General features: G+C 38.0%; 1 protein-coding gene across 49 annotated transcripts in view; it reads left to right on the top strand.

Moving 5' to 3' along the window:
* LOC144246077 (uncharacterized) overlaps positions 1-18,329 on the top strand; it is a 220,947-nt gene extending 202,618 nt beyond the window's left edge. For 41 of the 49 annotated variants that reach the window (XR_014954204.1, XR_014954205.1, XR_014954203.1 and 38 more), the window contains 2 exons: positions 10,936-15,833; positions 16,432-18,329. Coding sequence is in view for 7 of the 49 variants with exons in the window: in XM_085576338.1 (XP_085432464.1) it covers positions 10,936-10,956 (21 nt within the window). In the remaining 42 variants the exon portion in view is untranslated. Of the gene's footprint in view, positions 1-9,544; positions 9,621-10,935; positions 15,834-16,431 lie in introns of all 49 variants that reach the window. The other 8 variants (XM_085576344.1, XM_085576358.1, XM_085576325.1 and 5 more) reach the window with 5 other exon arrangements.
* The last annotated feature ends 4,077 nt before the right edge of the window (positions 18,330-22,406 follow it).

Genomic DNA, 22,406 nt, shown 5'->3' on the forward strand with positions numbered 1-22,406 from the left:
ACATGGTGCCCTCATCAAATGATGTTAGATTATTATCTGACATGTGATATTAATCACTACCAACTACCTTTGTAGGGGCATGTCTCAAAAAGTGTGTAGTTCCAGGCAAAGTGGAAGCTGGATGTATTATGGAACCTGGATATAGATAATATCAAAACTTATTAAAACTGTGGTTAGAAATAGTAAGGATGCAAGCACACCAGGGCTTCAGCAGCAACGTCCATGAAAATGGAAGATAAATTGGTGGAGAACATGGTAGACCATAGAAGAGTGCACTGTGACTGCTCAAAGTCTAAGCTCATTTTCTAGACATACTTAGCAGTCCTCGGAGAGACATAAGCACTTCTGGGGCATGATTGGTGTCACCCTGAGGCTGACATCTGATTTCACATTAGTGTAGCCTCTGTTCCTCTCTAATGACTGGAGTCTAGCCTGCTGCATCAGGCACAAACACCTGCTTTATAAACAATCAGAAATAGGTGAGGTGATTTGTGCTCTGATCGTGCTGGAGACACACCACATGATTTTCACCCATTCCTCTGTGAAGGGAGAGTCTGAAAGAACTGGTTTGTGCTGGTAAATAAAAAAAGAGAGAAACCCTCCACAAAAGGTCGGGTAGGTTTTCACAGTATCTGGAATACAGCAATATGAACTTTCCAACAGTGCAGTTTATTTTCTTTTTATTGACAACAAAGAGATTTTGCTGCTGCATCTGGTGAGGGAGGGTACAGAGCTGGGACCAGAATTTCCATTTTGGAGCCCTTATTAACCTCCTTTTGGAACAGGTGAAGAGCAGAATGCAGGTGTTGCTGGAGAAATAAATCCTAAATTAAATATTGCACATGTATCTTTGCATTACTCCTGCTCACATATGCTTGAGAGACAACGTGTATGTTGAACTCTGGGCTTTTTCTTAGGCACAAACCAGTAATTTGGGCACTTATGTTCGCCTCATGAACACCTAATAGAAAACATAATCCAGTTTTGTCATCCAAATCAGAAGGAATATTTTTGAAGCTGGCAGAAAAATATGTACTTGGTTTGTGAGTGTACAGTTGTTTGAAAGGTATTTGTTAACAGGAGACTTGTTTTCCTCCCTTCCCCAGTCTTTTAGTTTCTGTAATGGATTTTCTGCCCACATGTATCCTGGGCTCATCTGAGCCAGGGTCAGCAGTAAGCACTTAGAGCAGCACGGCTGCAGTGCCACTGAAAGCCTTCCTGGGGCTCTTTCCTGACATCAGAACAATGCAATGCACTGAGTCAGGAACTGCTGGTGTTTCCAAGGTGCTCAGTACTTTAATTTTCATTGCCTGTGATAATTTGCTAAAAAAAAGAATTCCAAACCATTCTGTTTTGCAATTGGAAACCCTTTTTCAAGTCAAGCCATGTGTTCCTGGGGTACTTGGATGAGTAGCTGGCCCTGGTCTTTGTTTATAGACATGTATTCAGCTGGTATGAATCTTGTTCCACATTTAACACTATCACAGCTTAACCAGTGTTCCAGAGTAAGGCTCTGTAATCAGGCAGCACAGTTTGCTTTGTGCCTAAGAATGGGGAAGAGTACCTGTGTTCTGCTGGAATATCTCCTAATATTGACAAGGATAATCTCTTTAAAGATATCATTATTATATAAGGCAAAAATCAGTCATCAAATTTAACTGTCAAAGAATTTTTATATCTGACTAGCAGGCAGATCCAAACCATATTAAATAGAAATAATCTTCTGTACACAATAGACAGGTAGAGTGTGTAATGGTTTGCCACAATATATTTTTCACACTGAGTTTGGTGAAATTAAAAACTATGGTAGGTTAAGCAGACTCCTTCTCTGAGAAATGCAAACTCTATTTTATTTGTATGTGAAGCTGTAGCCAGCTGATGTATTGTAAAATAGTACTTTCCTTTTTCTGTCTTTAGTATAAGCACTGCATGACAAGTGTTTGCATGCTGCAGAAATGAGGACCCTTTAAATATTCAGCTGTCTTATGTCTTGGTGTTTCTCTGCCTGGGACTCTTATACCTGAAGTCACAGGATCCCAGAGATCTTTTTTGCCATGCAGTTTGTACCTTTTTGTGCACATAGTTACTGACTGGAGAAACATATAGTGGTTCAGCTGCTTGACTTTAAACTTCTGATTCATCCAGCAAAACCTGCAGACACAGTGAAATCAAACGTGGGTCTTAGGGTCACTGAATGTTAGTTTATTTTCATGTTTGTTTGGGCCAGATATGCACTGGAGAGGATAACCACAGGTGTAAAGCTCAGAGGAGGGCAAAGATACCTTGCTCCTAGGTCATTCAGGTGTTGTGTGCAAGTACCCCTTTTGCAACATATTGAGAATGGTTTGTTATGTCTCAGGACCATCTGGACTCTGCAGAGGAGCCTCTCTGACATGCATGCTGCTTAGAGATGGCCCAGGAACCCAGCCACAAGGTGTGATATAAACAGGTACACGTGGGACCTGTGAACTGATATCACCCAAAGCTTGGCCCTGTGCACTGAAAGCAACCTGCAATCTCTGCCTTTTTAAAGTCTAGAACTTTTCACAGTTGTTTGGAAGGAAGAAGGAGAACTAACATTACATGTGTAAGAAACAGTAAGATCTGCCATGCAGCTTTGCAAGAGTTTTAACCTGACATGCTTATTTCATGAAGAGTCACCAAAGTTAGAGAGAAAAGATTCAAATGTCAAGAACTTCTGTTTACCAGTGGGAAAAAAAAAAAATCCATAAGTGAAACATACATTTCAGTGCAAAGCTTTTAGTAAAGAATTGATATGGTGTGATATAAAAGAAGAAATAAAGGGTTACACTTTTCCTAAAAAATGTGCAAGTTTTTTTAATGCTGTAGGACTTGCAACTTGGTTTTCATCTGTAAAAGTCAAGGTTTGATTATAGTTCCTGCATTATTATTTATAGTTTAACAGTTATACATGCCACGTCCTTGGCTGTGGCATTGCAGTTTGCACCATCTATGTCTGCTTCCTAAATTTATTGATCTCATTAGAAGATAAAAATGACAAAGATAGCTCATAATACTTCTGAGAAATGTAAAACCATTAGCAGGTCATTGTCAAAGTTATAACATGTCCTTTTAAGCTGCTTAGCAAACTGGTGGCAGCCTATGATACAGGGATTAACCTGTGCCAGGAGTGACTGAGAGGATCGCACTGGATGGTTAATATTCAGCCTGCCTACAAAGCTTTGAAACTGCCTCACAAAATGATACAACAAAGAGATAAACAGAAATATATTAAAAACAAAGGGAATAGAAGTTTTATTTTCCTGTCCTTTATCATGGTTTCTGACATTTAAGAAACAGAATGGGTGTTAGAGCTTCTGTCTGAAAATACGAGTTACTTTTTAAAGTTGGATTATGCTCCCAATGGGCAAAGAAGCCTCTTAGGTTTTCGTCTGAATTCAGGCTGACCTTGGCCTAGACCTTAATCCAGTTTTTCCTTAGATGGGACCTTGAACTATCCTGGAGCCATGTTTAAGTGCACAGAAACACAATACACCGCTGTATTTTGAAGCCAGCATTTGTTGCCCCAGACATTCCATGCTGCCCAGGATGCCCACCAGAGCAATAGACATAACAAGACTTGCTAATTTTTGCAGAAGACCTAAACACCTGCATTGTTTTTATTGTTTACATTTCTTCCCTTAGAGATGGCTACAAGTGCTGGCTGATTGCTCAGTTGCTTACAGAACTGTCTGGGCTTACAAAGAACTAATTTAAACTGGCAGAACACATACTGCTGTATAAAACTTGGGCTCGAGGGCTGGGTTTTCTCCATTGCTTCTCAGGGACAGAGCAGGATAGGTGGTTAAGGTGAGGAAGATGTCAGCAGAAAGACTGCTATCTAATGGGTCTTTTCAGCATCTCACCCGACTCTTCACTCACAGTGGAGGCACGACATTAGCATGACACAGTTACTGCCAAATCCCTTTGGGCGTGATCAAGCAGGCACAGGTGGGTTCTGACAGGAGGAGTAGGAAGAAAAGAGAAAGAATAGAAACCAAAACCCCCATTCACTGTTGTTGAGCATCATGTGACCTGAGTTACACCAACGCATTATTCTCTTTTAGGAGCAATTTACATGCACATCCCAGTAACAAGTAAACAAGCATTAGGGCAATGATGAATTAGCCTAGAGCAACAGTTTACAGATCACACAGCAGAGAATAAGGATAACAACAATATTAATCATCTCAGTTATTCATTCTATTTTTAACCTATTAATGACTATTGTTGACTTTATCTATCAGGAAGTCAGAGCAACCAGGAAGGGGACTCTTGATCACCTGTATACAGATATCTCCCAACAAAACTTGTTTCTGTTTTCTTTTTCTATGTTCATGGCAGTAATTTCAATTTGGTGCAACAGTACAATTTTGGCTAGACCACACATGTACAAATTAGGTGTGATAGTGCTCTATTGTCTAAATCACCAAGGTGGTTTTGAGTTAACTGGTGAATTTCAAATATTCAGAATACTTCATAACCATGTTGTAAAGATATTAATGTATATAGGTGTTCTCAGCCATTAATTGCCCTGTCGTTGGAGTCTGGTTTGCTAACATTTGACTGTAATAGAAATCCACTTGATTTAGCAAAACAATCTATAAAGCTTAAAGAGATATTTTCCCAGTCACAGATCTTGTAAATACTGTAATGGGATGCAGTCAATAAAGAATTAGAAAAAGCTAGTAGCTTTAATAAAATTGTGTGAAAAAAGCTGTATCAATTTCCTAGACATTTCTGAACTTTAAAAAAATTGTTTGGTTCTAATTCAGACTGGAAAAAATATCCCAAAAATATAAATTCTCCTGCTGAAGACTAAGTTATAGTGGCTCTAGCTCTGAAAGGTTTTTGTTTTTCCTCACATCCAGCCACTTGGTCAAGAGAATTCTTCAATTTCCATCATAAGATCAGCCTTTCAGCCTGATTTATCTGCAGCCATACAAAAAATTGATGGTCACTGATTTTAATACTATTCTCATCATTGGTGCTCCACAATTAGGGCTGTTTCCCATGGGTTTCTAACCCAGAATCCTGTAATCCTTTTGCTGAATAGCCTTACTTATGAAGGATTAAGGCAAACTCAAAAGGTTGCAGAAAAGAAGAGCAAGAACAATTGAAAGTCTGAAAACCCTGCCTGACATTGAGAGATTAAAGAAGATCAGTGTACTTAGATTACCTGAGAGAAGGTTAATAGATGGCTTGATCACAGTCTCAAAGTCCCAAGCAGAGAAACAGTTTTCCAATACATGGGGAATTTCTAATTTAGCAGACAAAATCCATAGCAAGGTCCTGTGATTGAATGCTTAATCTGGACAAGTTCACACAAGATGTAGCACTTTTGAGATGGTAGCAGCTTTTTTTTTTTTTTTCAGATATTGTTTGAGTCTTAATAATTTTAAGATTTCAAAACACATATTTTCTAAAAGCTGTCCAACTTTGACCAGAAAATATAGAGTCTGTGCTGAAGTTATTGGGTGAAATACTATGGGTATATGTTGTGCCCCAGGGCAATCTATATAACCATAATTTCAGAGTTTATTAATTCTTTGGTAATGAATATTCCCTAGTACTACATAAAATAAGTTCATATAACATACTATCATTTGCAGTTTTCTAACCTTAGTGTCATAATTCAGAAGTGATCAAAGCTGTTTTTGTACCTCTGTGTGCGTAGCCCTAAGGAAAGGAAAGCTAGTTAATATAAAAAGATATTTTTAGCATTTCTGAAAGCTTCTTATGCCAATCCCTGAAAAGAAACAAGAAAATTCTCCAAAAATGCAAATGCTCTGTCTAGAAGCAAGAGTATCATTTTAACTACTTCATCATTATGTGTCACTTCCTATGTATAGTAAGTGCTGCATGACAGCTGTTTCTGTGAGACAACTGGGGACTTTTCCAATAACTATGTAATTATATTTCATAGTATATATATTTGTGAGACATAGGGCTTTATGTGTTCAAAGCACTTAGGAATCATTAGCTAATGCTCACAGCACCTCTATTGACTAGGTAAGACTATTGTAAGGGCAGATGGTTCTCTAGGCCACATAAAACACTGCAGTCCAAGAAAGAAATAGAGGTTGGTACATTCCCATTTCCAAATTGCATGTTCAAGTCTCCAAACATTGTATTAGATATATAGCTACAAGAACACTGCTTTTAACAGTATGTCCTAACCCTCCATCTCTTGATTTTATTGACCTCCTAAACTAATACATGGAGTAATGCTATGACACTCTACCTAATTTGTCAAGATCAGCAACATTAGCCTCTATAGTTCTTACAAGGTCTTGACCTTACTTACTGAGCTAGTTCTACTGAAATTAAATTGCTGCATGAAAAGTACATTTCATTTAAAATTGCTGTGAAGAGGAAGTGGTGCTACTTCTTTTCAAAGTTTGCCTTTATTTAACAGATCAATGGCATTATGATTTGGCAGTAAAGTCCATAGAGCAGCAGGGACTAAGTGTTTGCTTGCTCTGCCAAGTCCAGTCCTTACTGTTAAAATAATGCTTTATGAAAGGGACCACTTAAGAAACCAGTAACAGGACAGCATAAATAAAATCTATGAAAGAACCTCCAGACTATTTAGAGTCCATTCTGTCCATTTTTATGTGCAGAAGGAAAGAATATCTGTCAGGCATAGAAAAATAGCCTTTCACAAGGGATTTCTTGGGCCCAATACCTGCTCATAGTTATTTCTCTCCTTGACCCTGCATGTCTGACAAAAGCATCTTGGAAGCACATGTAGCTGCTGTGATAGCAATGCAGACTCCGACCAATTAAGTCTTATTCACAAATAAATCTCATGCATGACAGACTTGGAGGAGGAACTGATACCCATCTCACCCAGAAGCTTTCCAGTGACATGTTATGTGTTCTTATGTTTTCCATGAATTTGGGAAAGTGATTAGCAAGGCAAATGTAAAAGACATGGTTCAGGTAGAAATATGTGGAAGGAAACAATATGTTCAAAACCTGACTTATTTTCTGGATTAATTTTGCCCTGAGTTTTGGGCACCATCAGGCATGGCTCCTGGACTTCCTTGCTCCTAGAGAGTGTCAGTGTACCTTGATGATTAGTCAGAAAACTTCTGAGTAATGGACAAAAGGGAAAATGGAATTATTTCACCTCATAGCCTATCACAAATATATAGTGCTATATTTCAGAGATGGATGGCCAGATGAATAATCTCATACCAGACCTTTTAATTTTGACCACTTCTGATTGAGACTAATCCAAAAAACCTAGGAAAATACAAATTCTACCAAGCTGCTAATATGTGTGTTTTGAACTACAAAAGGAAAAACCTTACCTCCAAAACGACCAAGTTTCCTTTCCTCTTTTTTTTTGTTGTTTCTGGCAAGAAACCATGCAAATGTCAGAGGGACAAAATATCTGACTCAAAAGAGAGTCTTGTGAAATCAGCAATATAAAAAAGAAAAGTTTCTTGAAAAAACCAAATAACCCACAAACACAAATTCAGTGTTTCACTATAAAATTAAGTGCAAGGTACAGAGAAGGTAGAAATCACAGATCTGTTTCTTTCATTTTTTTAACTTGCCTCATTCCAGATAACTTCTGGTCACCTACTTCCACCTAGGCTCATCTCAAAGACTTAGACATGAAGAGAAGAAGACCCAGAATTTTTGCAGAGTATGATGCTTGCATGTGGAGGGATCAAGGACCTATGCAGGCAGTGATAAACAGAGTAAAAGCAGATCATTAGCCTTGTAAATGAAAAGAAATATTGACTAATTATATTGTAAAATACAAAACAACTTGGTAAGATACACACATTCTCTGAATTTACACATGCTTATTTAAATACAATCTATGTATATGGTATCATTTTACGGCTTGCCAATACAGCTTACTGATCATATAATGCCTTCAAAGGAATCTGGTCATTTGCAAAAATCAATAATTACCAATATTCTGCAACTGAAAAGGGCTGGATAATAACCATTTCCTAGTACTTCCTGTAGAAGGGAAATAGGACATTTAGAATTTCTAAAAATGTACATCTAAATTATTTGTTAAACTGCTTGGCAGCATTGGAAGCCCAGATATTATATTTCTTCTGAATTTCAAAATTACTCAGCTCAAGAAAAATTAATAATAATAATAAAAAATTAAAAGCACAAGAATTGAAAATAGTGGGAGATGATTGAGTATTCCTACATGTATCTTGCAGCTATTTTTGAAGTTAGGGTCTGAATATTGAAACTCCATCATTGACCTTTGTGACCGTGGTGCACACTGAGAAATAATATCTTAGTACCTAGCCAGGGTGCCCTGCTCAGAGAGACAAGAATAAGGCAAATCATATACAACTGCTAGTAGTTACCACCATGGCACCATTTACAAGTTTCAGCACTTTGGGTTTGGGGGATTTTTTTTCAGAATATCATATTTCCAGAAGAAGTAGATGTTTTTGTGGAAAACTGACAGTATCCCAATACAAAAACCTTTCCAGAGCTATTAATGAGAAATTTGATGAAGGACTTTCAGCTAAGTACAGGTCATTATTTTAAACTTTATTGCATAATGCTTGATCAAAGATCCTTAATTCTGTTGTGTGGAGTGTTTTTGGAAGAACTTTTAGTTTGTGGACCTTATAACACAGCTACCACAAGATGCACTAATAATGCAATTTGCAGCACTGCATGATAACAGGCTGATTTTTAATATTTATTTAATCCCATTCTTCTGCATCTCTGCTTCTCCATAAGGACTAATTAAAAGCATAAGAATAAACAGTCAGCTTTTGCAACAGAAAATCATCAGTGAAGTCCCTCAAAGATATAAGCAAGAGGCAGTCAGTAGAAGAATTGGCAAAAGAAATATCAAAATAACATAGTTGTCAGATAATATAAAGCTATTAGAAAAAAATATATGCTGGAAAGGATTGCAGAGGAGTATGATGATACTGACTGACTGACAAAATGCCAGGTACAATTCAGTAATTAGAAGTGTAAAGAGATGCTAACATTTCATACACAGTAGTGGCTTTTGAACAGGCTCTTATCACTCAGAAGGAATATCTGAGTTCTCCAAAACCATCAGCCCAGATCTCAACAGTGGTGAAGGCAAGAGAAGTTGTCAAACGTGTGGGACAGCTTCTTCAGGTGGAGATAAAATAGGCTGTGGGTCTTTGGTATGAAAGGAGCAAGTGAAGGGAATGCCTGAGATCATGGAGGAGGGAGGTGAATACAGAATTATTATTTAACCCTTCTGGTAACACTGGACCTAGAAAGCACCACATGCAAACCACTGGATGGCAGGTTTCAAACAAATACCAGGTGCATAGTTGAGCTGTGCAGCTCATTATTTCATGATTGCAAAAGAAGTTTAGACATTCATAGAAAGCTGTTAAACATGTTCATGGAATAAAAATCCTTGGAACTATTAAAATATCTTCTTATCAGAGAGTCTCTGACAACACAACATGAAGGGATGAGTGAGTCTGAAGAAACTCTGACTATGTATTTGTCCTGTTCTTTTGTCCTTCCTTAGCTCCATTGCTGGAAATGAGATAAAAGGCTGGAAATGCTCTTGGTCTCATGCAGAAAAACTGTTCTCCTGTTGAAGGGTAATCTCTGTTGTTCTGCTTTGTAATCTGTATGATATGCAAAGCCCACATGCGAATATGTGTGGTAGCTAATGGCAGTTGCTGTGACCACAGTGGGGAGATGCTCAGAGCAGGGCCACTTCTTCCCAGTCACAGCTTCCTTATGGTGCCCTATGGTGCTAATGAACCTGAGAAGAGAGAGGGGAATTCAGACTGTCTGTGTTTCTTACCTGATTCCAGTAAATTTGTACTAAGAAATGGCAAAATTATTTTTATGAAATGAGGAGGCCAATACTTTGTGGTTTGGATATATTTCTTTCCCCCATCCTGATTTAATTTCCAGGCAGTCCAGTTTCAGTAATCTTCAACACTTCTTAGCTCCCTGTTTTATTTAGTGTTTATTCATGTTCTGCTGCTTGTAAAATTCACCAGTTTGTTCTCCTTAAAGTGTTGATACCAAAGTTCAGGGATGATATAAAAAAAAACTGGAGGGAAACACGGTCATTTACTCCTTCTTGTCTTGTTTGTTTGCTTCAGAATTACTTGCACTGACACAAATAGACTTTCCTTGTGCACAGCAAGAGATAAGGTTGGGGTTTTCTGCTTTATTTGTTCTGTACCACACATATTTCCCCCACCCACTCACTCACTTGCTTTTGTACACGCTCACACAGAGATGTACTTGCATACTATAAGGTTTCAGAGAATTTCACTCAGCTTAGGAGAATGTGACCAATGTCTGGGATGAAAAGTTTATATTTTCAGCATCACCACTAAGTCATTTCCACTAATCTTACCATCACAGGTGGGTGTTTCTGGGAAGGGTGCTAAAGCACCTAACACTCAGCATTTAAGACAGTGAAATACAATTAGTGAAAGCAGTGCTATGAAGACATGGGGTGTGCCATGTTGTGACAAACTATTTGCTGCCTGCTCAGTTTAGTTCCCTGTTCAAAAGTTGAGAAGTGATTTAGCTAATAGGTGATGCAGTTGTCTGTGTTTATCTGCCTATTTCTTTCTGGAAAATGTTGGTATGGCTCATAGCTCTGCCTCATTACTGTATCTTTGACTACTACTTCTCTTATGGGAAGCTGCACACAGATAATTTGGATGATTTTATGAATAAAGGGATTTTTCTGAGCTTGCTGCATTTTGCTCAAGCATTCTCTTAAAGCTCTGTGTCTGTGCTGATAGATGAGTGCGTCTGCAAGTTTCAAGATGTGTGGTTTCTGTGGGTGGAGTGGGATGAGTGTGGTGGGTTGAAAGAAGAGAAGAAGAAACGGTCTCCAGCATCAATAAAGTTTCTGGTGCCTCATGAATACATGTTCTCTTGCAGGTTCTGCTTTTTAAACACTGACATCAGGAGAGGCTCTGCAGCATGAGAAGGTTATTATGGGACAGGACACCTTGAGTCCCTTGGGGTAAATTGCAACAGCATCTCAGATATCAGTTAAGTCCTTGTGTTCTGGTGAGAACAGTGGAGCTTGTTCTCACTGGTGTAGTATCTGAGCCGCCAAGTTTAATGAATTGTTACAAATAGTTTAATCTGCACTTGCAGGTGCTATTGAAACTGGGTTTTTTTGGTTTTATGTTTGTTTTTGTTTTTGTTTTTTTTGTTAAGAGAATTTTTTTACCTAGAAGAACAGTCTTTCTCAGTCTTTCTCGGGCACAATGGTTTAAATATGGAATAGTGGGATAGGTTTTGCTCATTAGAAAGCCTGATGCTGAATTCCATGTTCCCTTCTGCTAAACTTACCTCCTCCAGGATTTAAGACTCTGAGTTGCAGAGGATAAAACATAAGGCCCTGGTTAATTGCAAATAAATAGTGCCAGAAAAACATACAGATGGTACCTGAAGTTCATTTCTGAAGACTATCCAGTAAACTATATATAATCTTCATGAAAAGTATGTAGAGTAAGGAGAAGAACAATTTTTTTTTTTTTGTGGTTTCTTACATTTGTAAAACAACAAAACAGCAAAAAAAGAAGAAATAATAAATAAATACCCTCTGTCAGTGAAACTTCTTGTCTGGGAAAAGAGCAACCCATATTTCTATTTGTTTACCTTAATAAAATTAATTAATTTAACAAGTTGGAAAATTTCAGCATTCTACAGGATACAGGTATAAATATCTGGCAAGTAGAGTGTATGTATTAAACTACATCTACTTAGCTAGTAAATATTTTGCTGCATTAGTTTGCTCATTCCCAAGCAATCAGTTGTGAACTCCAGTGTTGTAACGGGTCCACAGGGAACATTTGTGCTTTGGTTGGCACTTAGATTAAATTCATCAAATTATTTTTTTCCCTGTTCAAGGCTGACATTTCAGATTTTTTTTTTAAAGGTTGTGTGCCAACTGCCAAAGTCAATTAATTAAATGGTAAATCTGAAATTTGTATAGGAAAACTATCATTCCCTTTTGCTGTGCGACCTTGGAAATGTGAACATTTAATCCACAAAACACATGGTTTACCAGAGGGTCCTGATCTGGTTGCACTGAAAGTAAAAGGAAAACTTGCTATTATGTTTTGGGAGATTAGGGATTACCTCAAGGATGGCATTTTACCCTGCATTTTCCTTCTGATTTTGATACTTGGTAGTAATGACAATGTCCTTTGAAGTGCTGTTATGCTTGAGAGCTTAAAGTATTCAGTACTTAGTAGGAGGAAGCAGTGCAAATTTGTGGACTCATTTTCCATATATTTGAGATAGTGCAGATGAGGGTAGGAGGTACAGTCCCAGAATTTGCTGGCCAAAGAGCTCCATCTTATATCTGTAAAGGAAATCTTAGAGGCAAAATTCAACAGATTTGAGCAGATGGTGATCATATTCCTACATAGCAGAAGTATTACAAATCTCTTCCCAAAACCCACACCTTCTAAGGAGTGTGTATATCCTCAATGTCAGCAAAGGCAGTCTGGTTTCAAAGACTGGACTGGATCTTGCTCTTTTGGCTCCTACTCTTTATGTCTCTTTTTGTACTTCTCATATCTTAGTTGAAGCATTGTCATTTCGAGGTGCTTGAATACAAGTGCAATGTACTGACTGTTCTTCAGGTGTTAATTCTCTCATTAATTTATATTGATTTGTTTTTGTTCCTTTGCTCCCTACCTGAAAACTGATGCAGATGAGAACCCTGTATTTGGGGCCCTGTATATGCATGGACTAGAAACACAGCCCAAAACCAATGTAAAATACAGTAAAAACAGTGCAGTGAATAGGACAGAATAGGTTTAGGCAGACCAGAAACATGACCCAGTACTCCTCTACCATTTGAAATTATTTAATTTTGTGTTTTACTATGATTTTAAATTCAGGATTTTTTTTCAGCCTTCCTACCCCCCATTTGTTTAATAAAATTACATGATATTTCTTTAGGAAAATAAAAGATGCCTAAAGAGTTTGGCTTCCTGCACATTCAGAAATTTGTTAGGATTTGGTCCCTAATTTGACAGCTTGGCATGAGGGGGGGCTACAGTTTAAAGAAAGGCACTGATTAGCCCTCAGTAGTAGGGAAAAATGGTGGAAACTGCTAGTGCCGAGAGTGTTTCTTAAATACTGGCCCTGTGGGTATGTAGGCATTATGACTATTAAGATATAGCAAGCTAATTCTTAGGATTCATAATCTTGTGCCTTCTCCTACCCCTTTGATTTATATAGTGAATATATACCAGTTATTTCTGTCAAAGCCTGAAGTCCAATTCTTGAAATTGTCCTGCCTGTCCAGATATAGGCCATTTTACAGAAAGGAAATCTGATGTTTTCCTATGTTCCTCCTTGTAAAAGAGACTTACAGAGATGGTGGCCCAGAGGGACAAGTCACCTATGTATGAGCAGAAGTGGGAGTTCTTCAACTGCTTTTCTGAAATACTATTACTGTATTTAATCTTGGGATATTTGATGTAAAGCATAAGCAAGAATGCCTTCAGGAAGAAGATAAATTAAGGATGCCAAGCTGTGGATAATGCTTGGAGTCAAAGCTATTTTGGCTTCCTGGGATCTTTATACTGTAAAATTGAAGCATTTCTATCTATGTCGAGAAGGAGGATCACTGAGATGACTAGGGAAACTTTAGTCTTAACACTTGAATAACTTCAGATGGTGCAAAGGCTAAGAAGTAGACGAGGGAAAAATTAGAATATTGAATTAGATTCTATCTGAGGCATCTAAAGTGTTGGATTGGGTCTAATACTCAGCTAATGTGTGTCTAAATTTCCTTGCTGGAGGATGGATTTGTTGATATTTATCTCAGGGCAATGTTGGGCAGTGAAATGTATCAAGTGATCACTTATTGCAGTAATAACTGTACCATGTATGGACTTATAGAGATAGAGCTGTGTTTTAAATGCCTCATAAAATTTGGCAGAGGACAAATCTGTGAATATTTCTAGGTGATCACTAGATTACCAAGTTTTCCTTAACCAATGGTGGTTATCTATATAGTTTCTGTGCAAAATGCCTGTGATATATGAATCCAGTTTTACAAGAGATAAAAAGAAAGAACAAAACATCGTAGATTTTCCCCTCTCAGGGTTGTATCCCAGCATTGTCTCCATCAATACCCTTGTCCGCAGGAAGTGTAAAGTTTCCTGCTATGATTGTTTGACTGCTGCCAATTATCAGATCTGCTTTTGGCAGCTTTCCCTCCCAACCTGCTGGTTAGCTAATGTGTGGTTACTAACAATATGGGAAACTGGTGTAAATGAAGAAGCAAAAGATTTATTAATTTCATGTGCTAATTACTCTTTGTAATATAATTATCAATACCGCTAAAAGAAAACCTGGCTTAAGAAATAGCCAGGTTTCTATGTCTTGTGAAATGAGGCAAAAGAATTTTGTGCAGTAAACAATTTTGCGCAGTATTCCCCTTGATACACGCACATAATTTCCATTATATTCACAGGTTTCAAAGGCAGAAGAGAGATCATTAGAGCTTGGAGTCTAACTACCTGTAAAACACAGGCTAGAGGATTTCATCCAGGTATCCTTTACCCGAGTTAATAGAAAAGAGGAGCCAGATTCTGGACTGGATGTACAGCAGTTTTACTCCACTAAGCTGAAATAATGGTGATTTATACCAGCTGAGAAATTGGCAGTAGACTTAAATGACAATGGATTCTTTTTTGCATAAACCTAAATGAAAATGGTCACTTATATTTTAATAGCTGTGTTGCAAGAGCCTTGCTGGGAGTGAGTTTTTGAAAAGTATTTTAATCTTTAGAAGAAAATGAGGGCTTTTCCAAACCTTTATGGGATGATTGTGTTCCCTGTTGTAATTTAAACTTGTCCCTTCACTAAAGAAAAGACATAAATTTAGCAGAAAAAAAATTTCTCATTAAATTGAAACATGTGCCAAGAGTCTTATTTGTAATTAAATCATGCACTAGGATTTTAGTGGAGGAAGGAAGAACAAAATAATATAATAAAAAGCTGAATATTCTCAGAGCCAAGAGGAACTTGAACTCAAATATTTAAAGATTAAAAATCTCAAGAGCTAAAAAGTAGTCTCTGATTTCTTTCATTAGGATGTATATTTGGCAAAACAAGATGTCTCATTACTCTTTTGTAGCCACCTGTATGTGTGTGTGGATGATGTTATTATATTTATAGCAGATGCAGTCTTATCATTTAGGTACAGACAGAATCCTACCTGCTCAGAGCTACAGGGTTTAAGAATGCACTCAGGCAATATTGACATAGACAACACCCTGCAGTCTACACAGTAACTGAGATTTTGTGCACACCAAAGTTGAACAAAAGAACTTCCTTCCTACTCCCCTAAAATGAGAGTGTTTAAAAGAAAATACCAGTGTGGGGAGAATATCCTTCAGATTCCCAATAAATTTCTGTCAGCTCTATCTCAGGAGGAGGTGGTGGAGGCTTTTGTGCTTAGTGATACAGAAATCTGTGGCTATCACATCAACATGTAGAGTAAGTAGAAAGAAAGACAACTTATTAGAGCAGCTGCTTATGTGGATGGTAAGCAGAGAGAATCTTGTCTCATTCCTATTCTCATTTGTAATAAATCAGCTGCTGGTTTGGCTGATGAGGAGTTTGAGGTGCTTTATATTTGATGAAAAAAAACCTAAACAGAATACACATTTTAATACATTTCCCATATTTTTTTTCCTTAGTGTTTTTCTCCTTCAGAGATGGAAGTCTGCTTCAACATGTCACAGTACATTTTGATGGCACTGTCACATAGAGAAAAAACCTGATACTTTACTTCACAGGTAAACATCAGAAGACATGGTCTGAACCAAATGAACCCCAGCTTTTTCTCTCTCTTTGCTTTAAGCAGAATTAGAACACCCAATTCTTCCTTGAAAAGCAGGGTTTTCTTTTTGTCCCTTATCCAGAAGGTTGCTTTAATTGTTCCCCATCCTTGAAGATCCTCAGGTACCTCCATGGTACCAGTAAGTATTTGGAAACATCAGACTTGCCTAAAAAGTTTGTAGGAACATCACACCCTTCAGCCTGTTGCAGACATTAGTCTCATGAGGAACATGCACCTGCTGAACTGATCTTCCATAATGTCTAGGCCGAAAATTAATTCAGCACTATGTAAGAAAACAGAAAAAAATAACATTGTTTTATGCTGCCAGGCAAGAGCAAACATCTATCAGCACTATCTTGAATACTCTCCCTTTATGAGCATCAGACTGTTAGCTCATGTTAGATACTTGTGTAAAATGGATCCTCAGGGGTGAAACACTTGGAGCACTGGCTTGTGAAGAACAGCCCTTTGCAGCACCGTACGAAGAGGTGATGTACTGCAGCATGTAAAGGCCACTGATCCTTCTCATCCTGTCTCATCATTTCTGCCCAAAGGTGTGAGTAGAGTGTGCCAGCATATTTGCACTGTGATCCAAGGAGATACAAGACAAAACAGGAGTTCCTTGCAGAAGTCAGGCAAAAGAGGCTCTGACTGAGGTCTGAACTGCGTATTGTGTAAGTATGTTACTCGTTATGACCCTGTGTTTATTGCTTGTTTCAGTCCTACAGCTCTCAGACCACTATGCTGACTTCCAGGAAACTTCAAAAATATTGTTTCCCAAAAGCTGAAGTTATGCTATTGTCATAGAAAAAGCAGCTGTCGTTTATAGTCTTGTCAAGTTAAGTTCAACTTCAGTAACCATGACATTAAATCTGTACTGGACAACCTCACCAGTGAATAAAAAGGCTTATTCAGCCTAGTCATATATAAATATCAGTAATATTAAATTCTGACAATTGTAAGAGAATTGCATTCACAGAAGCTTTACACTTTCAGCCTGATGAAAGGTGATAAACCATCAGTCTGTATATAGTTCCATTTTGTCATTTGCTTGTGGAGTACTTCCTTCTCACACTAAAATTAAAATTTAAAAGACTTTCACTTTTGAGGAAAGGAGCATCATTGAAGAGAAATTCTCCCTGGCAAATTAACAGATAAGGTCTGCCATGCTAACTCAAAAAGCAAGCAAAAGGTAAAAATTGAATCTCTTTATCACAGCTGAGTTATTTTTCTAAACTGGGGAAGTAATATGGGATGGAATATATAGGACAGATTCTCTTACAGAAAGTGCTTTTAAACTTTAAAAGATCCATAACTAATATTGGGAATGGTTATAAATGACAGTTTTCTCTTCTAGATTATGTTGCATTTATTACATTCTACCAGGACTTTATGGAGACTCTCAAGGAATTAAAGTTATATTTATGATAAAAATACGGAGCTGCTTCTAAATAGCATTTTCATCATATTAACTGTTGCCTAGATAAGAGGCGTATCTCCTCGAGCACCTCTATTCTGGTTCAGCTCTACAGCCTGCAAATTAATACAGTCATTATAAGACAGCAAAGCTATATCACCATTTCATTATTGTTCAAGTCAAAATCCATGTTTTTTCAGTTTTCCCTAGGGTTACAAACTGGATAGGGAAACGTTATCATCTTGCAGAATAATCTCTCAAGACTCACTCTCTTTGGTGTTAAGAGGGGCCGTTAATCATATTACAATAATTTTCATATTAATAGGTCCCATGTAAAGACAGAGTTAATGCTCTCCTTCTAGAGTCAATCCTCCAACATAGTTTTTTTATATACATATATGTGTGTGTATATATATATATATATATATATATATATATATATATATATATATATATATATAAATATATTTAAATCTGCTTGGAACTAGATTAGCAGAAAAGATATCACGTCCTACTCAGTGTATGAATCAGGGTCAAATCAACAGCAAACCTTTAAATTTTTAATCAAAATGGCAATCTGTCATCCCTAAGAGAGTTAAATAATGTTTAAGTGAATAGCATGAATATGTTTTAGTGGCAAATGGATGGGAGAACTTACTGCAGCACACAGAAAACATTCCATGGAATATCTAGAAGATACTTTAGTCCTTACATGATATGCTGTGATGCTAGCATGCATATCCACTCTAAATTAAAAATCATCTTTATCTTTAGACCTGAATTTTGTTTTCTGAGGAACCAGTACACCTTTTATTTTTGTGATCTCAGATACTGTAATTTTCTGAAAGCTTCTTATATAATGTACATTTAATAATGTAATGTTAAACTCAGGGTATTTTCTGGTATTTTTCCTTTTTTCCAATCTGCTGACCTGAGTAATATGGTCTGCTCAGAAGAAGTTGAACGTGAATTTAAGAAGCTGTCCAAGGGGTCAGGTGCTTGCCTAATTTTGAGCAGCCCGAATGTGAAACCAAGGTGGGTCAGGTCTGCAGGGACTTGGGGGTGACCCAGCTCTATTCCTGCTCTGCCCCTGTGCTGCCCCGGCTCGCTGGGAAGCCTCTCTGTGTGGGAGCCCGGGCACTGAGCTGGAGTCACGGATAATGAGCCCCATGGAGAGCAGAATGGAGACTGGAGCACGGTGCTGACTTAATGTGGCACTTTGGCTCCTGAAGCTGGTTGGCTTAGCCGGGGAAGGAGCCTGCTGCCACTTCCTCAGCAGTGTGGGAAGATGCTCCCTTGGTAAACCTTCGCTTGCTGTCAGCATCCGCTCTCCTTTTGCTAAGCCCTTTTACCGTAATGATGCCATCTCTCTCTGTGTCTTTTATAATCCTCCTCTCTGTCATTCCCAGGGGGACTGATTAAAACCAGTGGAAAGCTCTCTTGGATTTTACTGGCTTTGGTACTCTCGCCCTGCTCCTTAATTTGTCTTTCTTTCTGTTTTTAACTGCTTTCTGTTTGGGCTCACTTCTGCTGTGTTCTAAACACCTCTCATCTTTCCCCACTTTTGTGGTTTTGTACTTTTATTCCTATTCCTGACCTGCTCGACAACTGCTAAATTACTCAGGCAGTGAGTAAAATGCAGATTAAAGAAGTGCTTTCAGCTTTGAGCTAAAATGTGTTGACAGGTCTCACAAGAGGCCTAAAAGAGACATGGGAGAGTGGCATCATTTTGGGAGAAGAAAAGCTAGAAAAATTACTCTCCTCAGATCTGAGGCCTCACCATGATTCTGTGGCAGTACTCCTGGCTGCCTTAATGAGGTCACGAATCCACTAGCAGTGTGTAGAAAAAATTTTAATTGGTGATAATTTTAACACTTGTTTAACAAAATTTAAGGCAGCTGGAATGGGGTTCTATCTGCAGTATAATGGTGTAAATCAAAAGTAATGTTATTCAAACTTATGTTCTTCTAGAATAGCAGCACTTTAACAGAAATCAGATTCAAAAGCACTCCTGAATTTCAGATATTATACTGTATTTCCATTTATAACCTGACATAATTCCCACACAGCATATGGTATTAATCTGGTGTAAACACCATGTTATGATGATACTCAAACACATACAGCTGACATGAAAATGTCTTCAAGTACAATATTTCCAAAAGCAATTATGTCTATATGGTTGGTAGTTAGCTTGTGTGAAGGTTTATTTCTTATTCATACATATATGAAGGTTCACAGGATGAAACATTATGTATAAAGAGGGAGATACTTTCACTGTTTGCAAAAAAGTAGGAAAAAAATCAGTATTCTACTTATTTTGGCCTGTTGGGCTTTTGTAAGGAAATATCACCTTCATGTGAACGAATTTCATATGAACACAGGATTTTTACAGCGTTGTAATTTCCTTTTGTTTGCATTTGAGGGTAGATATATAGATGAATGCAAGGAATATGACACAAATTGAAACTGATGATATTTTGTTAGAGAAAATGCACTCTAAAATAAATATTTAGAGAAATTTTGCAATTCTCAGGGAAGGTAATACTCTTGATGTGTGAATGCCCCAGACATCAATCTCTGATGATAACCAAGCATTTTTCAGTGCTCTGATGAGAGGGGTGGAAGATCAGCATCCCTTGTCCAGGCAGATGCATGTGTGAAATCTTTAAAAAATTGCCTAAGATTGGAGTTGAGCCAATCATTTTGTTAAAAGTAGATAAAGAAAAGCATGTCTTCTGAAAAGTAAATGCTTATGGATGGTAATATTTTTGCTTGAACGCTTGCCAGTAGGGCCAGGTTTACAGGTAATGTAACTTTTCTAGTGCCATCTCACCCTTTTAAAATAAAATTATTTATTAGGATGAAGTGTAGCTTTTTCACAGATTGCTTCTAGCTCCAGCTGATACCTAGAGTTTCAAAATTTTTAGCCTTTCCTAGCCCCTTTTTTTCTTCCTGAGAATCCTTTCTTAAATATATTCCTAAAACAAAGAAAATTAGACAACCTCAGTGTCACATTCTCATAACAGAAAGGAACTGTAAGAAACTGCTTAACAACCAGCTCTGTCCTCGTTAGCTTTAGTATAAATCTGCAATGACTTTATTTTTGTTACTTCATACTGGCACTACAGTGAATAACAGTAGGTTAGGCTGTTGATGGCATTGTAAAATGAGCATTTCCATCTCATCCCTATTATCTAAAACAATATCTTAGTTTTAAAACAGATGGCTAAAAAATTTGCAATGGGACAAGAATAAATCTGGAATAACTCCACTGAAAATTTACACCAGTGTGACGAGGAATTGAATTTAGCCCACTTTGTTGAATTCCTTTTAATGGTTTCTGCACGTTCAAGCATCCACCAGAGATTAGATGGAGGCAGCAGACTCGCTGCTATCTGCGATGCAGGCAGGACAGCCGGGGTGAAAGGGTAACGCATTATCACACTGCGCCACCTGGCCCATCCAACACAATTTGAGCAACCATAATTGTATTGATTACTTCTTGTGCTCATGACTAATGACCTCTAGCTGCAACCTTGCATTTTCTAAATCTTTTATATTCTGATTTAATAATAAGATTTGATTAAAAATTGCCATTAGCCAATGCCAATGATTAGTCAGCAAGACTCAATGCCGCCAAGTTCCAATGAGTTTCATTATTCTGGAATTAAAAAGCACAGAGAACTTCTCTGGGTTAATAATACAATGATTCTGTCTCAATCAGGAATGAAAGAAAACAGCTCTAATATACAAATGCAGCAAAATGTGTGGCTATTACTAATAGCCACATTTTACAGAGAAGTATTTGAAGAATTAAAGGGACTTTGTCACAGATGGTGGGGACAGTTTGCTTTTGCTTTTTATATTTGATTGGAAAGCCAGTGTCAGATGGTGTGTGAGGGGGCATTTTCCTAAGAAAAGACATTCCCTTTGGTGCAACAAGAATGTGGGGCTTATTCAATTTCTCCATGAGAATCCCCATCACAACAAAAGAAGGCAAAATGTATGTCAGCAAAAATGGACTGTGATGGCTTTAGAAAATGACGACAGATTTGTACAGGTTATTTATCTGCTGAAAATATATTTTACTATGTGCTTTTTTTTCATTTAAAAAATTATGACATTATTTAAAAGGACATATTGTCACATCTTTCACAGAAAATAAAAAAGTCTGCCATCTGCTTTCAAGAAGGTAAGATATTTAAACCCATACTAATTTTTAGACATGTAGCTAAATCCTGCTGAAGAGCGTTAGGCTAAGGAGAGACTTAAGCATATATCTAAGAGCTCTACTGGATCCAAATAGGCTTTGGTGTTTCTGTATTTGGGGTGTGCTAGAGGAGATGCTCTGTGGGGTGAACATCTGCCATGGGATGTGATGTTCCCTCAGATCTCATTGAAGCTGACTGAGGACTGGGTGACACTGAAGTCAATGAGAGCTGAGAGCACTCATCACCTTTCAGGTTCAGGTCTCTAAATAATAAAAGACTCTTGAGATACAGTAAAAGCATTTCCTGCCTGTCACATGGGAGGAGGAAAGCTGTCCTGTTTCACTTTCATCCTCCAGAAAACATGCCATGCCCCAAACATGAGTCCCAGAAGATTTTTAAGGCATTTTAATAAAGAAATACCTTTTAAAAATATTTCTCACATAAAATCTTGTATTGGGTTTGCATGCCAAGGTTTTGGTATAGGGGGAGGCTACAGAGGTGGCTTCTGTGAGAAGCTGCCAGAAGCTACCCCATGTCTGGCAGAGTCAATGACAGCTGTCTTCAAGACAGACCCACTGCTGGCCAAGGTTGAGCCCATCAGTGATGGTGGTGGAGTCTCGCAGATGACATAGTCAAGAAGTGGGAGAAAACCCCAGCAAACTGGGGTGCAAGAGCTGCTGGAGGAAGGAGTGAGAATATGTGAGAGGAGCTACCCAATATACCCCAAGGTGAGTGCAGAAGGAGGGGATGGGCTGCTCTAGGTGCCAGAGCTGAGACAGGCTGTGCCCCTGCAGCCTGTGGAAGTTCAGCATGGAGCACAGATCCGCCCTTGGCTCATGGAAAAGAAGGGGATGCCTGAAGGTGGGTGTGACCCCATGGGAAGCCTGAACTGGAGCAG

This window comes from Lonchura striata, chromosome 3, assembly GCF_050655825.1.
Source record: "Lonchura striata isolate lonStrDom1 chromosome 3, ASM5065582v1, whole genome shotgun sequence".
Lineage (NCBI taxonomy): Eukaryota > Metazoa > Chordata > Aves > Passeriformes > Estrildidae > Lonchura > Lonchura striata.